The 24827-nt window shown below is 40.5% G+C and overlaps 1 protein-coding gene across 15 annotated transcripts in view; it reads left to right on the top strand.

Annotated features, from left to right (window-relative positions):
- Positions 1-24827, top strand: part of LOC122652749 (polyubiquitin) — a 50627-nt gene that overhangs the window by 25749 nt on the left and 51 nt on the right. For 3 of the 15 annotated variants that reach the window (XM_043846577.1, XM_043846578.1, XM_043846579.1), the window contains one exon: positions 11235-12379. In XM_043846577.1, coding sequence (XP_043702512.1) covers positions 11235-12332 — 1098 coding nt within the window. In that variant the 3' untranslated portion in view covers positions 12333-12379. Of the gene's footprint in view, positions 1-354; positions 419-892; positions 900-2008; positions 2011-6053; positions 6060-9188; positions 9194-10490; positions 10533-10618; positions 10642-11184; positions 12380-18772; positions 18779-23429; positions 24826-24827 lie in introns of those variants that run through there. The other 12 variants (XM_043846590.1, XM_043846584.1, XM_043846585.1 and 9 more) reach the window with 12 other exon arrangements.

Raw genomic sequence — 24827 nt, 5'->3', positions numbered from 1 at the left:
CGATTGAAGGAACCCATCAGACACACAATGGAATCAGTGTTGCCCATCCTCTGTTCAGGCCCTCGCAACAATCTGATGAGCCCGGCAATTACTTTCTGGTGGAAGAGATTAGAAAGTATGTGAAGATGAAGCCCAATCGATTAGGCAAACAAAACTTCATGGGAGCAAATGGGACCTTCACCAGCATCGGTCATGCCTGTTTCTCCATGAAAGCAGACCTTGAAGAGTACATGGATTACGATGTGGGGGACATTTGCAATGACGATTGGAAGCTCGCTCAAAAGCTCATTGTTCATGGGTGCGATCCATTGCCCAGGAGGAGATGTTTGTCAATAGCTCCAAAGCTGTACAGAAAGCCCTTCCCCATTAATGAATCTATTTGGAAGCTCCCTGACGATCGAAATGTTCGATGGAGTCAGTAGAGATGCAAAAACTTCAGTTGCCTGGCTAAGAAGAACACGAAGAAGGGGTTTTTCAAGTGTGCAGATTGCTTTAATCTAGTGGATCATGAGATGCCCAGATGGATTAAACCTGTCAATGTTAATCCAATTTCAAATCTAACTGCAGATTTCCTTATACCTGAAGTACTGGGTACCAAACCCGGGGAAATTAGGATTGGACTGGATTTCAGCATTGGTACTGGAACTTTTGCAGCTCGGATGAGAGAGTTCATTTCAGCATAGTTTTGGAGGTTTGATTTTAGGGTTCATTTTCCCCAAATGGTTTAGGGTTTGATTATTAGTTTCAAACCTTAAACCATTTGGAGAAGATGAGGGCATTTTGGTCATTTTATTTTTTTATTTTGGAGGGTTTTTATCATAAGGGCATTTTGGTCATTAAATACCTTGAAACTAACATTTAACATTTTAAATTAACGATAAGGACCAAAATATTACAAAGTTTTCAAAATAGGGGGGAGTTTACAATTAGAATAGTTATAAAGGGGCATTTGGACAAATGGGCATTTTTAGGGGGGCATTTGACAAAAACCCTATTATAGTCATAATGTTGTTTATGTATTGTTGAATGCTTAGGATTAGTTTACATTATTCCTTGTCTAGATTTGTATCTAGTTAGGGTTTGTATCCATATCATGGGCATTTTTTGTTGTGAATATCGATGTTGTCTATATTCGATATGCACCATAAATTACTGTTAATGTTCTCTTATACATCTCTGTCTTATGCGTGTGTTTCTAAATCTTCCTTATGTGTAGAATTTTTTTTTTTTTGGTAAACTTCCTTATGTGTAGCTTAATCAAAGATAATATGCATATATCTCCTTATTTATTTACGGGTATTGCATATCATATTCATGTTGCATTCATGTATGTATTAATTTTATTCATGTTTCAAAACTGTCCATCCTCACTAGCTATATTTATTTACGGGTATTGCATTTATCATATTCATGTTGCATTCATGTATGCATTTATCATATTCATGTTCCAAAACAGTCCGTCCTCACTAATTATATTTTTCTTTTTTACATTTTTTACTCTCTTCTTTCCCATTTCTAGTGACTTCTTTTTCTTATTTTTTTGTTAATCATTTCTAGTGACTTCAACCCTTACTGCGCTCCTTTTTTTTTTTTTTTTTGTCTCTTCCCCTGCTTCAACTTTGCACTGTTAGAATTGTGTGACCCAACACAAATTTATTTCGAGTAATTTTTGCACATTATTGGACATTACTATATTCTCATCATGTGGCATGTGACATGTATATTTTGTTGCTTGTAAAATTGATTAATTTGGTACCATGGGTTTTGGTCTACTATATTAGTGGACTGAGTTTGTGGATGATGTGTTGCACTCCTTGCTCGCGGAGTGGCATACCAAAAAAACATAAAAAAGAAGCCCCTCCCAGAATCGAACTGATGACGGACGCCGTATGAAAGCTACATGACTCTTGTCTTTGAAGTGCCAAGTTACTTAACACCCTCAACTAAGAGAAAGAGCGTCACAAAGGGCTACCTTTTCTCTTAGATGAGAGCAAGCCCGACCGATGAGGAGTGGATCCGAGTGGAAACCTACTACGAAAAAATAAGAAAGAGTCTCGGTTTGACTCTAATAGGGTGCCCTATAGCAAGTGCCTAGCTTAGCTCCGAAAAGTGATGAGAAGCATCCACAAACACGGTCCACTAGCCTAGTAGACCAAAACCCATGGTACCTAATTAATCAATTTTACAAGCCACCAAATATACATGCCACATGCCACATGCCACATGATGAGAATATAGTAATGTCCAATAATGTGCAAAAATTACACAAAATAAATTTGTGTTGGGTCACACAATTCTAACAATGCAAAGTTGAAGCAGGGGAAGAGAAAAAAAAAAAAGGAGCGCAGTAGGTGTTGAAGTCACTAGAAATGATTTAACAAAAAAAAAAGAAGTCACTAGAAATGGGAAATAAGAGGGTAAAAAATGTCAAAAAGAAAAATATAGCTAGTAAGGACGGACTGTTTTGAATAGTTTTGTAACCTATGTTTATTGTGGATAATTCATTTAAACGAAGGGTTGTTTCCATTAAGAATCTATTTTTAAGTCTATTAATGTTTTTTGTATTTTATGGGTCATTAAGGAATAATGACCAAGACTTGTGTTTCAGATTTTATTTCTAACTGTTTTGGATAGTTTTGTAACCTATGTTTATTGTGGATAATTCATTTAAACGAAGGATTGTTTCCATTAAGAATCTATTTTTAAGTCTATTAATGTTTTTCTTATTTTATGGGTCATTAAGGAATAATGACCAAGACTTGTGTTTCAGATTTTATTTCTAATTGTGTTAGATCAACAATCCTTCATATAATTTATTTTGGGAATGGGTTATCTAAACCTACAACATTTTCTACACTTTCTCACAAAGCGATTTTTTTATTTTGGAAATGGAAAAAAATAATTAAAAAAAATTAGATGTGAAAGGACATAGAAAATGCGTTAGGCTCAAAGATGCTTTCCCTAATTAGATTAAATGAATAATTTAAGGGAAAAGGTACTCTAAGCCACTCATGTAGGATATCTCCTCTGAAATTCTATTTTTAAGTCTGATAATTTTTTCTTATTTTATGGGCCATTAAGGAATAATGACCAAGACTTCATTTGTATTCGTCCTGTGTGTTTCAGGTTTTATTTTTAACTGCGTTAGATCAACAATCCTTGATATAATTTATTTTGGGAAAGGGTTATTTGAACCTACAACATTTTTTACACTTTCTCACATAGTGAATTTTTTATTTTTTTTTTAAATAATAATAAATTCATATACGAAAGGGCATAGAAAACGCCTTAGGCTCAAAGATAATTTTCCTAATTTTTTAAAAGAAAGATTAAGGCCTGATTTGGTATGATTTCTATTTCAATTCGTATTGATTGTATGACATAGTATATAAATAGATTTTTGGTCAAGAAATTGAAATTGTTTTGGGTACATAAATCTGAAATATTTCAAAAATAAGATATCTATTTGGTAGTTCAATTCATGGGAATAGATTCTCTCTTTTCCATTGTGATGGAGTTCTCCACATTGCTGCGCTGCCGCTGTTGCCTTGCCCTATTGCAAACCCCACACAAGTGCATCGTCACACCAGCGCACTTGCAACCCTCGTCATGACACATCTCTTTTCTTTATGAATGAAAATAAACATGTTTGTTAATCAAACGATTTGCACTCTCCTATGTGATTTTATGATATGATTATGGGATAAAAAAAAGAAGAGCAATGAGAGGGGCTGTGGATAGTTTTTCTCTACTATTTTTTATCTATATTCTGTAATACTTATCTCACGCCTTTTTTTTTTTTGGTACATTCATGTTTTAAATTCCCAAATCTCTCTTTCCTCTTCATTTCTTATCACATCTATTCTCAGATGAAAAAATCTTACTCTCATGGGTCGCGGATTAGTTGATCTCATTGTCTGGCTTTGATGTGATTCTTGAGACTTTGAGTAATTAGCATTCTTTATATTTGAGTAGTCCTCCTTCCACCATGGGAACAATGGATCTCATTTACTTTGTACTTACCATTCTCTTCATAATTGCTGGAACAAAGCTCTTACAATTGATGACAGGAAGATATCATGGGCTGTGCGGAGGCAGTCTGCGAGGCTGAATTCTGCCTCCACATAGACCAGAATGGCCTGCTAAGTTGGTTTTTAGTGTTGGGTTTGAACCTCAGGCCTTCTTCCACTCAAGGCACCTATGCAATGTGATATTTTAGGCTGACATATACTTGTGTTCAGAGCGTACATGTGCACGCAATCCGAGGACTTTCGATACGACAACTGTGAGTGGATTAAACATTGATCTATTTTACGGAATGTTTCTCATTAGGCATTGTTTAGGATATGCATCATGATTGGTATGATTCTTATGCATGTTAATTCAGTTTTTCCAATCTTCTTTTTGATGGATTGTGGTGGTTAGTGATGTGAAGCGATCATGATGAATGCTAGAAGGTGTTAGAATTAAAATTCTGATTTAAACAATATTGATTGATGGTGTGATTGGAATGAAATGTGGAACATGTTATGAACGTGAGATGGAATCTAAGCACCGCGAGTAAGTGCCGGGCTTGTGGTTGCCATAAGAGTGTGGTAAGGTGAATATGTAAATGTGGAAATTTGTGTGTGATGTAATCGATGGATTGGACTCAGGTGGTGACCGGCCGACTGGTATATCGGTATCACACCCGCCGGACTGTGGCCTTGTGTAGGTGTAAGCTAGGGGGACGAGAGGATAGCGGAGCCACCTGGCACTATATGGACTCGACCTCTAGGCTACACCTGTGCACAAATATATATATATATATATATATATATATATATATATATATATATATGCATTTCAGTAGTTGTTTGCTGGTTAGGATATAACTTACCCAGTACTACTGTCACGTCCCTATTTCGACGTAAGATATTTTGCCACATAGGGTATGACTGGGACAATTACACATCATCCCAACACCTACCAGGATCACAGATGCAGTGTCCCGAACCACAGTCCATCCTGTCCTCATATTATGACGACAGAAAGGAACGTACCAAAAGGAATAAATCGTTCCAATTTCAAAGTTAGCGGAAGCAAAATTAAATTAAACTATGTGAAATTATAGAGCATCGGTTCTCTAATGATAACACATAGTACAATATCAATATTCATAATCTTTCAATCTCTCCTAATAATTAAACATACAGTTTATACATGATTGTGAATGAATACAAAAGTTAAATAATAAACAATTGCCCCAAGGGCACTACTCTTGGGTGTACATCTACATCCAAGCATCGATCAACAACTCCACTTGATTCACATCCAACGGCGCTCGTCAAGAGGTTATCTGCATATAAACTAAAAATTGGTTGTACAACGGGGTTAGCTACACTAGCTAGTGAGGGAGCAAAGGGGAATGCGCAAACATCACACAATCAATATCAAGCAGAATGATGCATGATAATGTTAGATTCATTTTCCACCTAGCACACAATTCTATCGGTCAAGTATATGCTACTGTAATAACTCAAGAAACATTGAGGGTCACTTATCCTATTGTCCCAGTGAGACCTCAATTATCACGATGGGACCTGCGCCGGTAGAAGCCATCATGACCACCCAGTGGCAAACCTCGATAACCATCACTACTCATACCCTGGCCTCTCCCACCTCCACAAGTCGCAGGTGCTCAGACTATCCAACACATAAACCCCTATTGGCAAGGGTCGTAGCATAAGGGAACAAGCATTTTAGCCGCAGATATACTATATGCAAGTCCTATCGTCCCGAGAGGTATTCCAGGTGCATCAACATCCCATTCCATCTAGTACCCGGGTACCAGCATGACGCAGCACATACAGATCATGATGACATATAGCAGTTTTCATAATTTAAATAAATTGGGGTTCTGGTACCGGCACACCTGACACCGTAGCTCAATACAATGGTGAGCAGTATATCACATTCTCAACAGTTCACAATTGAATAAAATGCAATGCACACCATGCTTATAAATATACCATAACATGCTTAGTATTGACAATTATATAATATTCAAACCTAACAAAGTCACCCAGAACCCACTCACCTAACACGGGTGTAGCCCGGCATGATTGGTATGAATCTCCCTGGGCATCGGGTGTTATTCGACATGGTTCACATGAATTTCACCGGTGCACCAGCCTAAACATACAAAAGAAATCATTAAAATAGGTATAGAAGGGTCCCATGCTAGGCCCTCAAGGTTAGAATCAGGTTTCAACCAAGACAGCACCAGCGGACTCACGGGCGGTCTCAGCAGAGGTGAATCCTCCCCTGACTCCGTCCAGGCCAAAGGGTAAAATCAGAGCGAGCGGACCCACGAACGGAACTTCTTAGTTGAATCCAGTCCTTGATCCGCTCGACACTTGAGACAATCATAAAAGGGAGCGGATCCATGGGCAGATGTGCTTCTTGGGTCTGCCCCTGCATCCGTTCGATTCCTGAGACAGACCCAAGAGCAACAGGCCCCAGGCGGAGGCAAGCAGAGTGAATTTGTGCCTTCATCCGCTCAAGCCATTTTACAGGGTTTACACTGGGTGGACTGATGGGCGGTACCACGATAGATGGATCCGGTCGTTCATCTGCCAGCAATCTCTTCCGAGATTTCAAAGAGCTGCAGCTCCAGCTTGAAGCTTGGAGCTCACCAGCACCTCAGGGTCATGAAGGGGGTGTCTAAGCCTCTCTAGGGTCACTAGAACCTAGGCTTAGCCTCATGGATCCAAGGTCCACAGGGATTGGTCTCAATTGGGGTCCAAGGGTTGGGTTTCATGTTCAAACCAAGGATTCAACAGCCATGGCTACAAATGCAGCATCAAGAGATCCAAACCAGTCCTAGGTCAGCTCCATTAGAGCTCCATCTAAGGACCGAGTTCCACCTTGAGTCCCAAATGGAACTCTAGGTCAATCCAAGCTCAAGGAATGGAAATGGGGGAGAGCTAGGTTTGGGGAGCTTACCTTGGTGAAATCCTCCAATGGAGGAATGGTGTCCAAGGCTAGGTGAGCCCCCTTGGCCTCCTCCCTTCCTTTCCATCTCTTCTCCTTCACCTTCTTCTTCCTTCTTTGTCCGGTCAGCAAGAGGAGGAGATGTGGGGCAGCCAGCCATTTTGGCATAGCTCCCATCTTCTTCCCTTCCCCTCTCATTCCTCTTCCACCTTTACGTCTTCCCTTTCCTTCCTCCTCCTCCTTCTCTTATCTCTTCTCCTCCATGATTTGTTTGGGAGGGGGGAGAGATAAGGGAATAAAGGGAATTCTCTTATCCTTAAGGGGTTAGAAGGTCCTTAGGGTGTATTTGGTTAGGGGTCTTAGAATGCAGTTTAGTCCTTAGGCTTTAAATGGATTTTGGGTTAGGCATTAGGCCATGTTTGGTCTAAGTCATGGCCCTTAGGTCCATTTGGTTAAGTAGGGTCTGTTTGGGTTGGGTCCAAGCCTCACTTAGACCTATTGGCCCTTAGGTCTTGTTTGGTTTTAGTTAGATTATAAAAATCCATTATCTCCCTAAGTTAAGCTTTGTGGGCCCCACTTGACCAATAAATGGTAGGGGTAGGGGTCCACAGGATCCAAGGGTTCCATTAGGGTGTCTAGGACACGGGTATGTGGGTCCCACAGAAAAATAACCCAAAAAGACTGATGACAGTACGGACGGATCCTCGAGCAGATTTAGTTCGGGTGAGTCCGTTCGTGACTCCGGTGCTGCTGTCATGGCCCAAACTTCAAGGAAAATGGCGGGGCTTCGGCCCACACTTTCAAAACTTCGAGGGAGTTCTTTTTATGGTATTACCAGTTCAAGGCCATCAATGTTGACCATGGCCATAAGGCATTACCCTTTGGGTAAGGTCTGGATTGCCCCGGGGTATAAGGGGATATTTGGGGTGCGGATGTAACAACTACGATCCTTAATGACAGGGGCTTAGGTGTCGAACAAGACCATGGGTTCCAACCATGTTTTTGGGGTAACCCATCGTGAAGTCTAGGCATCGACTGTGGCTTGGGCTGCACATTGTATCGAGGGTTTGCGGATAACCTGGTGAGGGGGTCCAATTTCGCAGGCTCCCACTGTAACATGGGGTTGATATTGTCGGAATGTCATCTGATTTATGACACTGTTGCCGACGATGTTGTTCGTGTTATAGTAGTACTTGACCAGACTTAGAATTTCACCATTAGGGGGAAAATCTACAAAAACATTCATACATCATATGTGATGAGCATATTTTAGCATGCATTATCATTGTATCTATTATTCTATGGCTGTGTATGGTTTGGTTCACTCGCTGGGCTTGTAGAAGCTCATCCCTCGGGAACCTTTGTTTTTTTTTAGATATAGATATAGGAGCGACGGATCCAGTTGAGGTTGATTCGACATGTTGCTATGGAGAAGGCTATGAGGCTTGGGGTGGTCAACCCTAGGAGGAGCACGGTCCTGATTGTGCCTACGAGGCGTGTGCTTACGAAGCACAGTAGAGCGGGTCGGTGTCCTAGAGATTATGGATATTACTTTTATTTTATCTTGAGAGTACTTTGTGGATGACTGTAACTAATGTTGGCTTAACCTTGCAACTTTCCAATATAATCTTATATTGTCTATGTGGTACATGGTACATGTTGATGTTGTGGACATCTGAGATCAATTGCTAGTTTTATATATATATGATACCACATTTAGAACTCTTATATGTTATTATTATTCCTTATTCTTCTGCTGCTACTCTGGAATTAATTCTTGATCTTATTGATTCTTGAATGGTGACCATGACACTACAAAGTGTCGATCCTGGGGTTTAGGGCGGAATATAGGGGTAGTTCCATCACAATAACCTTGAATTGGGATGGGGGTGTGACACTAACAATACTTGTACAGGCTGATTATCTAGCTAATGGAGTAAGATCCATGTTCCCGAAGGCATAGAAAGATCTTGTACATTTAGTAAGTCATGTACTTTCACGGAAATAAGACTCCAATTGCTTAGTAACAGAGGCCCCTTCACTCCCAACAATCAAATGGGGTTAATCTAAAGAGGGGAAGATTTTGAGCAAAAAAAATAACAGCCTTTTGGGTCTCCAGGATCTTTTTCCCTCTAACCCTGGTGGCAACAATTAGAGAGAGAGAGAGAGAGACCTTCCACCTCCATTGTGTTTCACAGTCGAAACTCTCTCTCACATAGTAGTAGAGTGTTATTAGAGGTAAAATGAGGAGTGTAACCATGCCTTTAGTTGTTGTTCACCACGTGTTAATTAGAGGAGCGCAAAATTGATAGAAAACAATTTCAATTTTGAAATTGAAACAGGTCTTCACCTATTTCACAATTTCAATTTGAATTTCACTTGGTTTTAGTTTCTCATAAATAAGGTGAATAAAGCATATCAAATACCTCAATTTCAATTTATGACCCCCTAAAATTGAAATAGAAATCATATCAAAGCAGCCCTAAGGTTCCGTTTGGTTGCAAGGGGAATTAAAGGGAAAGGAAGTGGAAATTTTAAAACTAAAAAAAAAATTTTTGTAATTTTTACCCCATGTGACTATATCACTGAGTCCAAATCATTCTATATTTGGTTATTAAATTTCACTTTACTTTGCATCCAATTCCCTTTGGTTTAAAAAGTAAAATAAATTTTACATGTAAAATGCATCATTGCTAAACATGATAAAAAAATTTAAGTAATTTATCCAATCACATGGGGTAATCATTACAAAAGTTTTTTATTTGGAATATTTCACTTACCTTCCCTTCAATTCCCCCCTTGCAACCAAACATAGCCTAAATGAATAATTTAAGGTGAAAGGATTCTGAGCTGCTTAGGTAGGATATCACCTTTGTACCTCTCTGCTACTTACAAGAAATGACCTTGTTGCCCTTTAATGTGCTATGCTATTTTGTTGCAGATCATTGGTCCACTCCTCTACACTGTTTGCTCAGAAAACCCTCTTCTATAATTTAATAAATTGAAGGGGAAAAAATATTGTTGATCACGCGGTCTCTGTGCATGACACATGAGATTACAAAATTACCACCCCACCTCCTAAGAATCTACACTAGAAATGCAAGATGCGCCTAACCACATGGGGGTGGGCAAAATGACCGCCCCACCCCCTGAATGGCCAAAATGATCAGCGATCCTGTCCCATGTGCCTCGGCGCAGTGTGCACCCCCATGGGCTCTCCTAAGAAAAAAGCATTGCCCCAAATAAAAAACTCACACACATATTGATCCCAGGTCCAGTCTCATGGGCTCCCACGCTACTGCACAGTCACGAAACTAGGCAGCAATCTCATAAATTAAAATCTATTTTTAAGATGGTAGGATTGATAGCTACTTTTCTTGGAGTGTAGGTTAGTGCGTGCCAGCTCATATTTGCCGTGTCGTCATTTAATTGGATTCGTTTCGGCATTCTCCACGTTTCCCTGTCCTATATAAAGAACCCTCTGGTTCTATCCCTCTTCATTCGATTCTTAAGATTATCCTTTCGTGTTTGGAAAAGCTTCGAAGTCTCCTTTCAAGGTTAAGGTATGAAAGCAGCATTCCTTCTCTTTTGTTTGTAGTTTCAACTTCTATTCAGATCTTGATATATTGATTTTCTCTCAATATCATCTTCGATTCAGATCTAGATATATTGATTTTCTTTCTCGATGTGTTTGTCAGTTTGTTTTCAGATTTCATCTAATTATTTCGCCAATGTTATATTGGTTTTCCCTAAATTCATTATAGTTTTAATTCTTCCGTTTGATATATCGTTTCTTCCGCAATCGATGTCTGCTTTGTAATTGATGAAATATCCCTTCTTGTTTGCCTGATTGGGTTCGGGACATATTATTCATTCGTGGCTTGGGAAATTTAGGGTTAGTGAGACCTCGACCTGTAATATTGTGTATTTTTCAGATTTTAGCCGTTTGTATTCTGTAAATAATGTTGCTATTTTGTAGGATGTAAGCTCATGAGAAATTGTTTTGATCCATTAGGATTACTATAAGGTTTCGTTTGTGTATCATTCGATTGCTTTATGCGATATTGTTACTCTGTTGTCGTTTAGGATTATGCTCTTGCTTTTAATCCGCAACTTGCGCATAGCTTCATCTTTTGATTGCGAAATCTAACTTGACTAATTTTCAACGATGTTTGTTCAATCTGAAAAACGTTCTTGGTTTCTGGTTACAGATGCAGATTTTCGTCAAGACACTCACCGGTAAGACCATCACCCTTGAGGTCGAAAGCTCCGATACCATCGACAATGTTAAGGCTAAGATCCAGGATAAAGAGGGAATACCCCCGGATCAGCAACGTTTGATCTTCGCTGGAAAGCAGCTCGAGGACGGCCGTACCCTCGCCGACTACAACATACAAAAGGAGTCTACACTCCACCTCGTCCTTAGGCTCAGGGGAGGCATGCAGATCTTCGTTAAGACTCTCACTGGGAAGACCATCACCCTTGAGGTCGAGAGCTCCGACACCATTGATAACGTGAAGGCGAAGATCCAGGACAAGGAGGGAATCCCCCCAGACCAGCAGCGTCTGATCTTTGCCGGAAAGCAGCTTGAGGAAGGCCGAACCCTTGCAGACTACAATATTCAGAAGGAGTCAACTCTCCATCTTGTTCTCAGGCTGAGGGGTGGAATGCAGATCTTCGTCAAGACCTTAACTGGCAAGACAATTACCCTTGAGGTTGAGAGCTCCGACACCATCGACAACGTTAAAGCCAAGATTCAGGACAAGGAAGGTATCCCCCCAGACCAGCAGCGTTTGATCTTCGCTGGCAAGCAGCTAGAGGATGGGCGTACCCTCGCAGACTATAACATCCAGAAGGAGTCTACCCTCCACTTGGTGCTTCGGTTGAGAGGTGGCATGCAAATCTTCGTGAAGACTCTTACCGGCAAGACCATAACCCTGGAGGTTGAGAGTTCGGACACCATAGATAACGTGAAAGCCAAGATTCAGGACAAGGAGGGGATCCCACCGGACCAGCAGAGGTTGATCTTTGCTGGGAAGCAGCTTGAAGATGGAAGGACCCTAGCGGATTATAACATCCAAAAGGAGTCGACTCTGCATTTGGTGCTGCGTCTGCGTGGTGGGATGCAGATATTCGTGAAGACCCTGACTGGAAAGACCATTACTCTGGAAGTCGAGAGCTCTGATACGATCGATAATGTGAAGGCGAAAATTCAGGACAAAGAGGGTATCCCTCCTGACCAGCAGCGTCTCATCTTCGCTGGGAAACAGCTTGAGGATGGGAGAACCCTTGCCGATTATAACATTCAGAAGGAATCTACCCTTCACCTTGTCCTCCGTCTTCGTGGTGGTCTCTGAATCTCTTTGATGTGTTCTCTGTGAATGGTGTTGGTACTTAATTGGTAGTCCCTTCGTGTGAAGGATTTGGATAAATAAGGTTTTTTTTTCCCCCTTGTTTTGACAGATATGTTCGTTGGATAACGCCGTTCGTTCAGTAATCAGTATTTTATGGTGTAGTTATGCTAATGTTTTCTGCTTGTGTTAGTACTCTTCAGGCTCTGGTGGAGTTTGCCCTCCTGAATTGTGGATATTTGTTTCAGATATTTACTTTAATTCTGGTTTATCTTTTCGCTCCTTTGGATGTCTAGGTCCGTAACTTTTTTTCAGGAATTAGTTAATCAATTCGAACCATCCTATTCTGACCGTAATTTGGTTAACAAAACCTTGATGCCTCTTCGTTCTGACCTGACTTGGTCAAAAAGACTTTTGATGTAAAGCATGCAGTCTCACTTAAACGATGGTTTCAGAAATTAGATCAGAATCTTCCTTATTTTATTATTAGTCCCTTTCTACTTGTTGGAGGTTCAAATACCTCGGCTTTAGGAAAACTGGCCTCCTAATTCGTATATGGGTACGCGACAATTTCTTAATCCACAGGTTATGGTGGTTGGATGGGATTTTAGAAATAATGCCAATAGGCATTAAAGAAGTCAAGACTTGATATAAATAATGTTTGTGGAAGGGAAAATTTCTTAGATCCATTGGATAATAACAGAATTTATAAGATAAGTAGGTTTTAAATTTGTTTCACATCCACTATTTTCTATTGTAAAAAAAATTACCAAATCCTCAAATTTGGTTAATACTCACGGAAGAAGAATAAAATAAAACAAATAAAACAAACTTTCAACATTACTCAAACCTCATTTAACTGTTTTAAAAATTGTGAAATCCGATGAAAATGCACCCCAATTGTAGGAGTAGAGATGAAAGCTCCTATTACCCCTTAAAAGAAATATGAAAACAGATCTATAGCCTGTGAGTTCAAAGGGGATTGTTGGAATAAAAAATCGATTGAAAATTTTACCAAAAAAAACAATAGAAACGTATTAAAAAAACAAAAGAGAGGAAGGTTCACCAATCATCTTAAGTTTCACAAACCCCTCATATTCCAAAATACCTTTCCAATCCCATTCACCGTGGGTGGAGCCCCTTTCTTCCTATTTTTCCCATCATGGTTTATAACAGATTTTTTGGGCAATTTTAGAAGATTGTTTTTATTTTATTATTGCATGGCATGAGTAATATAGTCAGGCCCTTGCTTCTTTAGGTTGAGATACAGATCGTCTTTATATAGCGGAAGGCCTTTTATTGCTGGGGCGCTCAAACAAATGACGGTCCAAGACCCAGCAAGTGGAGGAGCAAGTGAAGGCGCCCGAAAGGGCCGCAACGCGTTAGGTTGCTTTGCCCCTAACCATCGTTAGGATGGTCGTAGATCACAAGCGAAAACAACAAGTGAGAAAATCCCAAACCTAGTAGGGGCACGCTAGCGCACTCCAGCTTTCTTCGCTGGCTTCGCTACCTCTGGTTGTAGGTTAGAAGTTTTCTTCACTCCATAAGAATTGAACGAACCAAGTTCACCTATACGAGAGCTTGTGCCAATTTGGAACACAACAAGAAACTTCCCACTTTTGATGTCCCACGATTCTGCTAGTTTAGAAAGACAGGAGAAGGACAGGGGTCGCTAGGTCAGAAAAGCGATAACTATAATTCTCCCCAAGTAGGATTTGAACCTACGACCAGTCAGTTAACAGCCGACTGCTTCACCACTATATTAATTAAGGCTAAAAACGTGCTGGTGTAAGTCAAGAACACTAGACTTGTTTGGAGATATTAAAATTGTTCCTTTTTGGGAGGTTTAGTGAATATGTCAGCTTGTTATTTGCAATTTTTCTCTAACAACAAGACAGTCCAACTCTATGTGCTTGGTATGCTTTGTGGAAGACTGTGTTAGAGGCAATATGTCCTAATTATCACAGTAGAGATGAATATACCAAGGATGGGAAATGCCTAAGTCACAAATAATTTTTTTAAGTCAAATGAGCTGGAAAGTGGTGGTAGCCATGGCTAGGTATTCCGCCTCAATAGAGGAATGTGATATCATGGTATGTTTCCTTGTGCGCCAAGATATGGGGTTGTTCCCAAGGAAGTTGCAACATCATGTAACAGATTGACGAGTGGATGGGGTTATTCCCAGTAGAGCTTTGTAGCACTCAATGCTCCCATCAACGTGGTATTTGATTTTAGGGTAAAGTACACGTATCCCGCTATAATGCACCCAATATTCCTTGTAACCCCCTAAGCGGCTCAATATTTCACGTACCACCCTTCAATATTCCACATACCACCCCTGCTTTACACCCCAAATGCCAGATAGGTCCAATCCGTTAAATACCACCGTTAGATGTCAAAATTTTGACCATTTTACCCTTTGCTCCATTTTCTTAAATCCAAAAAGACTTAATTACCCTCACTTATTTGTTGCCCTAAACTAATTGAAAATGACCATTTTACCCTTTGTTTTATTTTTATAAATGAAAAGACTTAATTACCCTCATTTATGTATTACCCTAACCTAATTTGAAAAGACTATTTTACCCCTAAATATTTGTTCCTAAAAACCTCAAAATGCCCTCATCTTCCCCAAATCATCATCTTCTTTTACATACCCACCACCGCCACCGCCACCCACCATTAAGACAGAGGTCTCGAGACTGCAGACAAGTTTCAGACTATGGGGAAGGGGAAGATCGACCACTTGAGAAGGCGATCTTATCGCAGAGGCCCCATTATCGAGATCGACAGCTAGGTTTGCACACAGGTCACGATCGATCGAGGTACATCGATCAAAAGGAGAAACGAGAGAGACTGATGGGTCAGCATCAACGACAGAGCAAGAGGCTAAAGCTGCAAAACAATTTCTCCCAAGGGACAAAACAGAGGTTTGGTTTTGTCTAGCGGACAAACCAATTATAGGAGAAGTCGAAAGTTGGGGAACTTTTGACCGATGGTTTTTCCGACGGGTTCTGGTTCTGGATCTTCCACGGGAGGGCAAACTGAGCGTCGGAGAGTTGCCCAGGTCTTTGGCAGTGCCTGGTTGAGTCGACAGATCACTGCCAGGAACAAGGATGAGCTTCACGACAGTGGTTTCTTCAGGGGTCACAAGGGAGTGAGTACTTCTTCTGGACAGCAGCCGATTCTGCTCCAGGAACAAGGATGAGCTTCTCTGGAAACAAATCAATTTCTGTACAGGTTTCTCTTATCAACCAATTCGATGAAACCCTAACCCAAGGATGAAACTTATATACTTAAAATTCAACTTTTCTAAACTAATCTTGATGTCCAATGCAAGAAAACAACTAAAAAGTTAATGATTGATCAAGAGAAGAAAACAAAAAATTGCGATTTGCTATGAGTCTTTCACAAAATGGAAAGATTTGGAAGTTCTGTTACCAGATAAAACTAGAGTTTCTAATACTTCCATCTCTGGTTTTTAGTGGAAGGCTCTGCTCCTCTCTCTCTCTCTTTCTCTGTCCTAACCTCTCTACTTCCCTTTATTCAAAGACCAAACTCCAAAAGTGAGAAAGGGAAACAATGTGAAAAAGAAAAATTGAAATTGGGAGAAAAACAGAGTAAAGAGAAGAATTTGTTTCCTACTGTAACACTATGAGAATTTGTTTACAGGTGTAACAGATTAGTATTGTTACTTTAGAAGATAGTGTTGGTTGTAGACTGAAAATTAAGTTAAATGCATTGACAAGGAAAGAACTAAGTGAACAGAGGTGGTGCTACTTTGCTGCACCTACAAATAAAAAATAAAAAAAAAAAAAAGTGTGTTTTCTTACCCGCAAATCAGGATTTGATGTCTGGAATGGTGGGTGGTGGTGGTGGCTGCGGCAATGGTGGGTGGTGGTGGTGGCTACGGCAATGGTGGGTGGTGGTGGTAGTATTGGCTTTGGTGATGGTGTTAATGGTGGGTGGCGGTGGTGGTGGTGGTGGTGGGTATGTAAAAGAAGATGATGATTTGGGGAAGATGAGGGCATTTTGGGATTTTTAGGAACAAATATTTAGGGGTAAAATAGTCTTTTCAAATTAGGTTAGGATAATACATAAATGAGGACAATTAGGTCTTGCCATTTATAAAAATAAAACAAAAGGTAAAATGGTCATTTTCAATTAGCTTAGGGCAACAAATAAGTGAGGGTGATTAAGTCTTTTTAGATTTAAGAAAATAGAGCAAAGGGTAAAATGGTCAAAATTTTGGCATCTAACGGTGGTATTTAACAGATTGGACCTATCTGGCATTTGGGGTGTAAAGCAGGGGTGATACGTGGAATACTGAGTCGCTTTGGGGGTACAAGGAATATTGGGTACGTGTACTTTACCCTTGATTTTATAGACCTACTTACACCCAATGGCATGCTTATAGGGGGGGGGGGGGGTAAGGGAATGACTATCCATATGTTATTGGCTTCTAGTGCTTGTATTTTTGCGGCCATATCATCTCTCCAGTGACATATTTTATGGCAAATGAGAATGCCGTGGGTTCATGATTAATACCGATGGAGGCAAGTAAAACTCGATGACAATGGAAAAATTTGTGGTTAGAAATGAATTTGAGAGAGGCTAAGAGATACATGTGGTAGAGTGATGAAGAAGGATGACTGACCAGGTGAGAAGTAGAGATTTTGGCTTGAGAACATGTGTAATCAACAAACCAAGAAGGCGGACGATGTGTTCGGGTTGATCTTCGAGTAGAGGCCTAGATCTAGGGGTGTCAATTTTGGACCGGAACCGGTAATCGGGCCAAAACCATCCCCCTAGGAACCGGAACTGACCCGCCCAATAGCTTATTGGTCCGGATCTGATCTTAGTGGTAGGTTATTGATGTAGATCTGGTCTGGTCCCTGGAACCGTTGGAACCGGAAGAAATGCATACACTTGAACTTGTCTTGCACCATTTTTTCTGTTTTAAAATGTTAAAAGATGATTCTTGCCAGTTTATCATACAATTAAAGTGACTTTTACTATACAGTTGTTGTCTAGTTGCTATTAGAACATGATCCAAGACTAAGCAAGACACTTGGCCCCTCAAATTCTAGTATTCTACCCCTCTCATATTTGTTGCACATAGAGGACACACACCAGTAGTTAATGAATTGCTTTTGAAAGATTCTAGCTTGCTTGAGATTTCTCGTTCCAAAGAAAAAAATGCTTTACATTTGGTTGCTCAACAAGGGCATGTTTGGACCCGATTAGGAACCGGAACTGGACCGCCCTTTAGTTAATGGTCCTGGATCTCAAATTTGGAATCGTTGAGCTTAATGGTCCGGATCTGGTCTTGACACCTTAGAGCCGAAACCACTAGAGAACTGGTTCAATAGCCCAGAATCGGATCAATTGACACCCCGGCTAGATCGATAGCTATGGTGGTAGAGTTTGATTCATTGGAGTGAAAGATGGAAATTTCTCAATGGAAGCTGGTGTGAGTGTGCGGAATAGTGTGGAAGGACATCACCAATTGGTGATGTGGGGACGTCAATATCCGCAACAATGGAAAATGGTGGAGGTGAGGGGTAGGCAATTAGGTAACTTACTTAGATAGAAAGGGAAAATATGTCTCATGAAAAGTGACATCCTTGCTTACATAAAACTTATGGTCATCAAGGTCATAAATTTTATAACCTTTCTGACAATAAGGATAACCACTGATACATCGTTGAGCACGAAAACTGAATTTGTCTGAAGTTTTGACATGAGAATAACATAAATAGTCGAATACATGGAGGTGATGGTAGGTGGGTGGGGTGTTGTAGACATTAGATTTAATTTGTCTCCCCAATATTCATCCCTTCTTGCTACCAACCATTGGAGTCTAGAACAATCTCCAAGGTTTTGCACTGTAGAAAATAATCATTTTGCCCTGGAGTGACTTTAATGCTCAAAAAACATTAGAATGGGCTGAAATTTTCTAGAAAGTACTTTTTTTACGACATTAAAATATGTACTAAATTTTGGTGTAAATTAGACACTGTTTATTCATCATTTTAACAAACTCTTTGCATGCCCGCTTGCTTTGAGACACAAATCTGACTGTGCCCTGGCCAAATTTCTGATGAATCTTTACATCACTGATTATATTACATTCAAAATTTATTCGCTAATATGTGGATCGTCAAAATCTGATACTCAAATCTCCAGAAAGTTTACTGAAAATGTGATCCGATTGTGAGATCCATTGATTCGAATATAGATCTGACTTTGTTCTCGGAGAAATTTATGTTTGATATTTATATCATTGGAAATTACATTCAAAAATCTTTCTAATGATAAATAGATCGTCAAAATCTGATGATCGAATCTTTTGGAATCAATCTCGAAACATCGTGTAAAAGGTAATCACAACATGAGGGGCCCTTTTTTGACCCACAAGAGGCTGCCACGCAGCAACCTCTCCTTCCAAGGTTTGCAGTGCCGCCCAACCTTCCCCAAAAGCTCTGGAGCCTCTAATGGAGTCCTAAGAACCACCAATGGAGGATTATGGTTCCTCTCGTTTACTATAAACTTGGGTCTTCTTCTCCTCTTTAAAACACCTATTCACTTCCTCTCTTCTTCTAATATCTCTAAGCCTTCAAGATCAGGTTTTTTTTTTTTTTTTTTTTCCTTAAGTCTTCAAGATCTCTCTCTCTCTCTCTCTCTCTCTCTCTCTCTCTCTCTCTCTCTCTCTCTCTCTCTCTCAGCTTAGTTCCTCGATAGTCCTCAGTGTCGAAAACCCCTGGAGAAGGATTAAAAGTTTAAAACCCAAGGGGATTTCACAAAATCCAATGAGAGCAAAAAATCTCAAAATTCCCATAGTGTCTTGGGAGTACTGAATTGCTCTCGGATCACTGCAGAAGTGTAGAGAATCTCCAGAAATCCTCGGTCGGGCCCCAAAAAGTCAGTTCTCTCTTACCAAATTTCACTGAGAAGCTCCAGAATCTCCCAAATAAGCAAATTTTGGCCCGGAAAGGTGATTTTCTCTCTCTTCATTTATTGGTCCGAGCAACTAGAGCCCTTTGTGATCTTATTTCAGTCAGGTCCCATGTTGACCAATCGACTGGGAGGGATCGGTTGCATGGTGTTTGATTATTGTTTGTGCTTTCCTGTGTTTATGGGTTTAATCTCTTATTATTTGAGTCTCATAAGCATAGTTCAAAATCTCACGAAATTTCGGTGATATTTCTTCAAATTTTGTATATTTCGAGTTGTTCGAGATACGATACCAATCCAAAATGAAAAAATATCATATTTCGACGATATCTCGTAAGATATCGACGAAATATCGTGGACTCACGATATATTGCGAGATATTGAAAAAGTCACGTGCAATATTTCGAATATTTCAGAAATTTCGGTCATCTCGTTTCGAAAATTTTAGAAATCTCGGTAATTTCGGTAATCTAGTTTCGAAAATTTCAGAAATCTTGGTCATTTTGGCATTTTACACCCACAGAAAAATACCATATTTCGACAAAATTTCGGTATCTCAAAAATTTCGATCATACCGAAATACCGAAACGAAACGAGATTTAGTACCATGCTCATAAGTTTGTCGTACCATGAATACGTATGAGTTCTTATATTGAAGTGTGGACTTCCCATAACAATTAGTCATTGCATTTTTCATATATAGTTGAGCCATTGACTAGGTTGTTGTCATGCACTTGTATCTCAATGCATAGGAATATCTTGTGTGCAGGTGTCCATGCAAGTGTGTCATTGCTTGTTAAGCTCGTTAGTATTGGATCATAGATAGGGTGTTAGACTTTGCACTGTAGGGGAATACTGATATTAAGGCAGCAACATGGTCGGGTTGGGTCGGGCCTTTTAAAACCCCAACCCAACTCTGAATCCTCTTAGCTGGGCCAAAGCTTGACCTAGCTCTTACTCAGGGCCAGAAAAATCCAACCCTGACCCGCCCTCAAGGTCGGACTGGGCTGATCCTGATTAATTGGCCCTGACCATAGGGGGGAAGGGAGATGCATGGGCTGAAGAGAAGGAGAAGAAGAAGAAGAAAGAACATGAACAAGAAGACAAGGTTGGCTTGGCTTGGCTGGGCTCATCCTGAGGCCTCAACCCTGACCCAGTCCGGCCCTGAATTCCCAACCATGACCCATCCTCAAGGCCAAGGTATCTCAACCCAAGCCTTGTTTGGGCTCAAGCGGGCTTAGGCCATCAGAGCCAAACTTACACCCCTAATTGATATTATGCTATATGTACTAACTTCTAATTTGTAGCATGTTTTGTAGCTAGCTGTCTCAAGTAAGTGTTTTAACTTCAATCTCGTTCTTCGTTTTATTTCTTTTCTTTTCTTTTCTTTAGTTTCTTTTTATTAGCCAAGATAGGAATACCAGTATAACCGGGTAGAATGAGGTTCTTAAAACCTTTTCTAAACCATAATTTGACTCGTTCTCAGATCGATGGTTTGACCAAATCCCCATTCGATAAATCATAGAGTCAATCTTTTGTAATAGATCCTAGACCACTATCCTAGGTGGTGACTTTGATATGATTCCCTCTCTCTTCCCAAAAAAAATTGGAGGACAAGTATACCCCTTGTCGACATATCATGTTCTCACATGTACCGGATATTTGTCCTACAACACAACGTACAAATATCATTATCAATTCTCTTGGGGAGCAAGAGGAGGTGACGACAAATGGGGAACGAGAGAAGTCACAGAGACCCATCAGGATTCTCGCTTATGAGAGTATTTGAAGTGGCATAAAGTGTGCAAAGTTGAAGCAGAGAAAGAGAAAACAAAGGAGGGCATTAGGGATTGAAGTCATTAGAGATGGGGAAGAAGAGGGTAAAAATGTTAAAAAGAAAAGGTAAAAGGTTGGGCACATCCCCTAAGTACCATAAGCTAACGCCTAGTGCTTCTATCTCTTCTTGTCTCTCTTTGAAATGACTTCTTATTCCTCTTGTATGACACCCTGTGTCATGACCCCATTGGTGCTGTCGCTGGCTTAACGTACGCTGGCAGTGTGCCTATCCTTCTTCAAAAAGAAAAATATAAGTGGTGAAAGAGGGACTGTTTTGGATTAGTTTCGTAGCATATCTTTGTCGTGGATTTTATTTAAAAGAAAGATTGAATGAATGATTTGATAAATTAAAATCTATCTTTAAGTAAATTCATTCTGTTGAGAAGCAAAGGTCGTCTTCACTTTGTTTAATTCATTCTCTGAGGCGCTGCTTTATCCTTTCAATCTGAGTGACCAACGTGTACAACTTAGCCCTTTCACCTCTCCGTGGGCATTCCTGCGGATCTTATAATTTTTCTTTATTTTGCGGGCCATTAAGGAATAAGGAATAAGGATTGAGACATCGTTTAGCTTCATTCAGCAAGTTTAGGTTATACTTCTAACGGTGTTAGATCAACAACCCTTGATAAATATAATTTATAGAGGTGGTATAATTTATTTAGGAAAGGATTATTTTTTATTTATTTTTATAGGAGAAAAAAAATTTAAAGAATATATATGTGAGAATACATAGAAGATGCCTTAGGCTTAGAGATACCTTTCCCCAATTTATTTAAAAGAAATATGAATGAATGTCTAAAGGAGAAGGTACTTGGACCCGTTCGGATAGGGTACGGTAGCACCTCTATGTCTGTCACTCTCTTTCTTACAAGAAATGACATTGCTACCCACCAATGTATGATCCTATTTTGCTGTAGATCATTGGTGCACTCCTCTATAAACATACAGTGAACGCTAACTTGCAATATGTCAGCAGTGTGGCCAACCTTTTTCTTTTATTAAATTAAATGGAACAAGTTCTCTTTCTGAGAACTAGCACAAGGCCAATGGAAGAGCACAAAGCATCAACATGGGCCACCAATTCTCTTGAAAGAGGGCTGCTTTCGGGAGCATGAACACAAGTGGTACATAGTTGTCGTTAGCTCATGTTGTAAGATGTTGGGTTAAGTCCCGCAACGAGTGCAACCCTCATATTTAGTTGCCCGAGTCCCACTGGGTTGTTATCCTACCATTCATTTGCCCACTTCCTCAGCTGCCCGCTTGGGGTGTCAGAGTGTTTGTTATCCTTACTATTCTCTCTTCTGGGGGCGGAGCAATCATTTTACCTTACCATGTGCCGTGGCAAGAACCATGCTCCCGGGTAAAATCCTTTTTCTTTAAATTTAAAACTATTTTTAAACAATCAGATAATTTTTCCTATTTTATGAACCATTCATGACTGGCGTCGTTTGGAATTTAGGATTTTTTTTTTTTTTTTTTTGGAATTTAGTATTCGTTCAAAGAAAAATTCAGGTTCTATTTCTAACGGCGTTAGGTCAACAACCCTTTAATTGCAATCTCCGGAAGGTGGAATGGTTGATGGCTACTTTTCTTGGCGTATAGGCTAGTGCGTGCCAGCTCATACTTTGCCGTGTCGTCATCAAATTGGATTCGTTTCGGCATTCTCGACGTTTCCTTGTCCTATATATATAAGCCTCTGGGGCTGTTCAAATCCATTCAGATTCGTAAGATTATCTTTTCGTGTTTGGAAAAAAAGCTCTGAATTCTCCTTTCAAGCTCAAGGTATGGAATCATCCTTCAAAGCTCCAAAGTCTCCTTTCACTTGATAAATTCGATTCAGATCTAGATTTACTGTTTTTCTTATCTGTGATGCAGTTTGCTTGCAGATTTCGTCTAATTTTACCCTAAATTCATTATAGTTTTAAATGCTTCCGTTTGATTTATCGTCTTCTGCTCCGATCGTTATCTGTTTTCTAATTGATGAATTATCCGTTCTTGTTTCCCTGATTGGGTTCAGGGCATATTTTTTCATTCGTCGCTTGGAAATTTAGGGTTAGTGTTGGTATTCTGTAGGGTGGAAGCTTTTGAGAAACTGTTTTGATCGATTAGGATTACTATTTAGGTTTCGTTTGTGTTTCATCCGATTCCTCTATGCAATATTGTTTAATCTGTTGTCGTTTAGGGTTATACTCTTGGTTTTTTAACTCGGATTTTATCGCATAGTTTCATCTTTTGATTGCAAAATCTAATCTGATTAATTTTCTGGGATGTTAGTTCGATCTTAAACGCTTTCTTGGTTTCTTATTACAGATGCAGATTTTTGTCAAGACCCTCACCGGAAAGACCATAACCCTTGAGGTCGAAAGTTCCGATACCATCGACAATGTGAAGGCTAAGATCCAGGATAAAGAGGGAATTCCCCCGGACCAGCAGCGTTTGATCTTCGCTGGAAAGCAGCTCGAGGACGGCCGTACCCTTGCCGACTACAATATTCAAAAAGAGTCTACACTCCATCTCGTCCTTAGGCTCAGGGGAGGCATGCAGATCTTCGTTAAGACGCTCACCGGTAAGACCATCACCCTTGAGGTTGAGAGCTCCGACACTATTGACAACGTGAAGGCAAAGATCCAGGACAAGGAGGGAATTCCCCCAGACCAGCAGCGTCTGATCTTTGCCGGAAAGCAGCTTGAGGACGGCCGAACCCTTGCAGACTACAATATCCAGAAGGAGTCGACTCTTCACCTTGTTCTCAGGCTAAGGGGTGGAATGCAGATCTTCGTTAAGACCCTAACTGGCAAGACCATTACCCTTGAGGTTGAGAGCTCCGACACCATCGACAACGTCAAGGCCAAGATTCAGGATAAGGAAGGTATCCCCCCAGACCAGCAGCGTTTGATCTTCGCTGGCAAGCAGCTCGAGGATGGACGTACCCTAGCAGACTATAACATCCAGAAGGAGTCTACCCTCCACTTGGTGCTTCGGTTGAGAGGTGGCATGCAAATCTTCGTGAAGACTCTTACCGGCCAGACCATTACCCTGGAGGTGGAGAGCTCGGACACCATAGATAACGTGAAAGCCAAGATTCAGGACAAGGAGGGTATTCCTCCCGACCAACAGAGGCTCATCTTCGCAGGGAAGCAACTTGAGGACGGCCGCACGTTGGCAGATTACAATATCCAGAAGGAATCTACCCTTCACTTGGTTCTGCGTCTGAGGGGTGGTATGCAAATATTTGTCAAGACACTCACTGGAAAGACCATTACCCTGGAGGTGGAGAGCTCTGATACGATTGACAACGTGAAGGCCAAAATTCAGGACAAGGAGGGGATCCCACCGGACCAGCAGAGGTTGATCTTCGCTGGGAAACAGCTTGAAGATGGAAGGACCCTTGCGGATTATAATATCCAAAAGGAATCGACCCTGCACTTAGTGCTGCGTCTGCGTGGTGGAATGCAGATATTCGTGAAGACCCTGACTGGGAAGACCATCACCCTGGAGGTAGAAAGTTCTGATACGATCGACAACGTGAAGGCGAAAATTCAGGACAAGGAGGGTATCCCTCCTGACCAGCAACGTCTCATCTTCGCTGGGAAACAGCTTGAGGATGGGCGAACTCTCGCCGACTATAACATTCAGAAGGAATCTACCCTTCACCTGGTCCTCCGTCTTCGTGGTGGTCTCTAAATCGGAATCCTTTTTTAAGTGTTC

This window comes from Telopea speciosissima, chromosome 2 (assembly GCF_018873765.1).
Source record: "Telopea speciosissima isolate NSW1024214 ecotype Mountain lineage chromosome 2, Tspe_v1, whole genome shotgun sequence".
NCBI lineage: Eukaryota > Viridiplantae > Streptophyta > Magnoliopsida > Proteales > Proteaceae > Telopea > Telopea speciosissima.
Note: the sequence above shows the minus strand (reverse complement) of the source record. Positions and strands in the feature narration are given on the sequence as shown.